The 4,241-nt window shown below is 40.7% G+C and overlaps 1 protein-coding gene across 1 annotated transcript in view; it reads right to left on the bottom strand.

Annotated features, from left to right (window-relative positions):
- Positions 1 to 2,840, bottom strand: part of AIM2 (absent in melanoma 2) — a 10,396-nt gene extending 7,556 nt beyond the window's left edge. The window contains exon 1 of the mRNA XM_012661850.1: positions 2,831 to 2,840. Within this exon, the coding sequence (XP_012517304.1) occupies positions 2,831 to 2,840 (10 nt within the window). The remainder of the gene's footprint in view (positions 1 to 2,830) is intronic.
- Between the last annotated feature and the right edge of the window lie 1,401 nt (positions 2,841 to 4,241).

Below are 4,241 nucleotides of genomic sequence, written 5' to 3'. Positions count from 1 at the left end.
TATAATTATCCAGTAAATGGAATATTATATAGTAGCAAAAATGAATAAACTACTGCTACAAAGTACAACATGGATGGAATTTTGCTAACACCATTTGAAAAAAGGAAGACAGAAACAAAGTACTTTGTATTGTATAATTCCTTTCATGTGCAAAAGCAGGTAAAATGAATCTGTGGTGTTAGCATTCAAGATCATAGCTATCTGTAACAATGAGTTTTGACAGGGGCACAAAAGAGACTTCAAGGGTACTAATAATATTCCATTTATGAACCAAGATGGTTGTGCACCGTGGTATATTTAGGTTTTAAGAATGTACTGAGCTCTACTCTTCAGATTTGTATACTTTGTGTATTTGTGATATACTACAATAAAAATAATACACAGATATATACATCTATGCATGCATACATGTATAATGTGTGTATATACATGTATAATGTGTGTATATACATGTGTACAACAGACATATGTATATTTTACTCAGGAAACCTTAATTATTTGAATGAAATCAAAGCACCCTCTTTGATAATGCCTATTCATCAAACTTCCATCTCCAAACTATCACTAAGTCTTAATGCTTCTTCCTTCCACATTTCAATTCAGTATATTTCCCTTCATGTCCATTTGTATAAGCTAATCAAAGCTACCATTATCTCTTCCTGATCTGTAGCAATAGTTATTCTCCCAGCAGCCAAAGTGGACCCTCCAAATGCAGAATGCAGAAGGTTCGCTTCAAATTGCAAATTGCATTACTCTCCTGCTTAAAACTTTTAATCACTTCTGATTTCTCTTAAAACAAAGACAGACTTCTAATCATGTTCTACAGGGCCTTGCATTGTCTATCTGTCAGGGATCTCATACTGTCCTCTAGCTATTCTCTGTACTCTGGCCAAACTGGCCTTCCCTCAAGTCCTCATGCGAGTCAACACCTGCTGCCATAGGGCCTTTTCACAAAGTGTTCCCTCTCACTGAAGACATCTTTAACTCCCATGCATTTTTCAGAGCTTAGCTCCAGCGTCATTTCCCTGGGGAAACCTCTTCTGACCAATACCAGTTCTAAATCCCGGCTTCTGTTAAGGCTCTTCTGACACAAGCCCTCAAAGAACCATCTCCCTTTCCATCAGAGTACTTATCTCGGTTTATTACTTCATTTATTTGGTTTTAAGAAAACAAAACCTACCTCCTACATGAGAGTATAAACTCGACACAATTTGGATTTGTTTTTAACTCCTTGTTCTATCAGCAGAACCTAAGAGAGTTCCTTGTACCTATTAGCAATTCAGCAGATGTTTACTGAATGGATAAATGGATGGGTGGGTGGATGGCAGGCTGGTTCCTTCCCAATACCACCATAATGCAGCTGTATAATCTGGCTTGGCTTCCCCAACTCTATGGTCAGGTTATATTTTATTATGAAAAGCCAACTTCTAGGCTGGGCACAGGGGCTCACACCTGTAATCCTAGCACTCTGGGAGGCTGAGGCGGGAGGATGGCTCGAGGTCAGGAGTTCGAGACCAGCCTAAGCAAGAGTGAGACCCTGTCTCTACTAAAAAATAGAAAGAAATTAGCTGGACAACTAAAAATATATAGAAAAAAAAAATTAGCCGGGCATGGTAGCACATGCCTGTAGTCCCAGCTAGTCGGGAGGCTGAGGCAGAAGGATCGCTTGAGCCCAGGAGTTTGAGGTTGCTGTGAGCTAAGCTGAAGCCACAGCACTCTAGCCCAGGCAACAGAGCAAGACTCTGTTTCGAAAAAAAAAAGAAAAGCCAACTTCTAGTCCTGATTGCAAGAAGATCGTGTAACAAAATGGCCATGTACGATTATTTAAGGCACTCTAACGCAGAAGAGGGCATGAGAAATTATTAGATGTCATTTCTGGTAGAACTTGAGAAGTTTGGGGCTGAAGTAAAAAGGCAATCACCTTGATTTTATCAGAAAGAAGAATGATTTAATTATTAGAGCCAAGAATAGAATGAGCTGCCTTATGAGTAGGTTCTCTGTATTACCTTTCAAAGAGCAGAAAGACGTTGACTCTCTGGCAGGGATATTGTAGAGGGATCTCTGCTCTAGGAAGAAGTTAAACTAGCCTTCAGTGGTGTGTTAGTTCCATGAAACTGGTGATTCAGAGAAACATGCATGTAAAATCTCCCTTCTGTGTTGACAGTATAGGAGAGAAAACAAGAGTCCAGTGAGGCCAAGGAAATATTCATGCCATTCTACCACGTCCCATCAGCCATTCTCCATCTCACACACAGTGGGATCAATGACAAATTTGTGGAAGAGCGTATCTGCCCCCCATAAACCTCTCATTCTCCTTAATAATCAGGTGCAGATTTTTCATTTATTTCATTTATCATTTTCAACCTTCTGTTTTAATCTTACAGGACTTTTCTAGACTTTGATCACAGTCTCTCTCAACTTCCTTTTTCCAGGCTTAAGCGTCCTCATATATTTTTGATCTCTCTTCCCACAAAAACCTCTCCCATCTACTGATTATTGCCCCTGTCTTCACTAAAGATTTCTTTAGCTCTCCTCTACCTTCCACGGGGCGAGGCCGTGAGCAGCACAGCACACGGCACTCTGCGTGCAGACGTGCAATGGCTATGCAGACGGAGCATTCGACAAAGAATGAAAGATGACACAGAGAAAACAAATCCTGGTTTCCCAATAGTTATTAAGGGATAGCGTGGGGCACAAATAAACTTTCTACATTCAAAGGAAGGCTAAATATGGCCTTGGATGGAATTTTGAAGCTACAAAGGAAGTTAATTGACTTCTGGTACAGCACACAGAGCTGCCAGTCACTCCTGAGTTTCCAACCTGGTCTCACACTGGATCATTTTTAGCTAATTAGAGTAATAAAATCCCAGAATTATTAGAATAGCAAAACGGGGGAAAGATTGCAGTAGGATAAATTTGGTGTTATCCTGGTCAAAGAGAAGAATGAATTCTTTATTTGAGGGAAAAATAAAAGATAAATATCTTCAGCCTATGTCTGCCAACAACTCCTAGATTCCTGCCTCTTGCCCAGATCAGAAAAACAGGACTGTGGTTACTTGGAAGCAATTATGTATAGTTGCTGCCATCTCGTGGCCATGTCTAAGAACTACTACACCTTCTAACCAGATAGCCCGGGAAAATATTAATAAAATGTATGACACAGTAAGTCTTTTCTCTAAAGTGCCTTAGATACTACCCAACAGTTTATATCTGCATAGAATTATGTGCTTATGTCATCACTTAAATGATCTCATATAGCCTTCAAAGACATAATGTGTGAGAAACCATGTCACTGGTGTTGTACACACACACACACACACACACACACACACATTTAAAAGCTGTTGTTGGGCCTGGCATGATAGCTCATGCCTATAATCCCAGCACTTTGGGAGGCCAAGGATGGAGGATCACTTGAGGTCGGGAGTTTGAGACTAGCCTGAGCAAGAGCAAGACCCCATCTCTACAAAAAAATAGAAAAATCAGCCGGCCATGGTGGCTTGCACCTGTAGTCCCAGCTGCTTCGGAAGCTGAGGCAAGAGAATCACTTGAGCCCAGTTCAGGAGTTTGAGGTTGCAGTGAGCTATGATGATGCCACTGTAATCTGGCCTGGGAAACAGAGTGAGATCTTGTCTCAAAAAAAAAAAAAAAAGCTGTTGTAATTTTTGTGGTCAGATAGAGTTGTACTTTAATCCTAAAACTGCTGCATTTGGAGTCTCTCATTTGGGAGAGTCTTTGGGAGAGATGCTCCTTTGCTCTTTTTAGTCAGTCGGATGTAAAGCCAGGACATACCAATTGCTCTTAGGGAACAAAATCAGGAATTCAAATCAAGTGTAGATACTTTAGAAAGGGATGATCAGTGATTTATTGAATAATGTAAAAAACAGTTTTTGTGGGGAGGGGAATTTATATGGTCACCTGTGCTGGAGAGAGAGGGGAGAGAATCCCTGAATTAGAAAGAGAGGATTGTTCCCTGAGAAAGGAGGACTGTCTGGGGAAAGGACAGGAACAGACAGACTGTGGAAGAACAAAGGTGCCTGACATCCCAGTTTTGATTTTCCATTGCTATAATTATGTTATTTTCAAGGCTTCGATAAAACGTGAGAGCAATACACACCATATGAATGGGGGTTTGAGACGTTAACGTTGAAATTCTGTGTCGATGTTCACTGCAAGTAGACTGGAGGCAAAGACAGGCAAAGTGAAAAGATGATGAAATGGCTAAGTGGTAGCCCCAAGGG

This window comes from Propithecus coquereli, unplaced genomic scaffold (assembly GCF_000956105.1).
Source record: "Propithecus coquereli isolate 6110/MARCELLA unplaced genomic scaffold, Pcoq_1.0 Scaffold74, whole genome shotgun sequence".
Classification (NCBI taxonomy): Eukaryota; Metazoa; Chordata; class Mammalia; order Primates; family Indriidae; genus Propithecus; species Propithecus coquereli.
The sequence above is the reverse complement of the archived record's forward strand: the minus strand, read 5'-3'. Positions and strand labels throughout refer to the sequence as shown.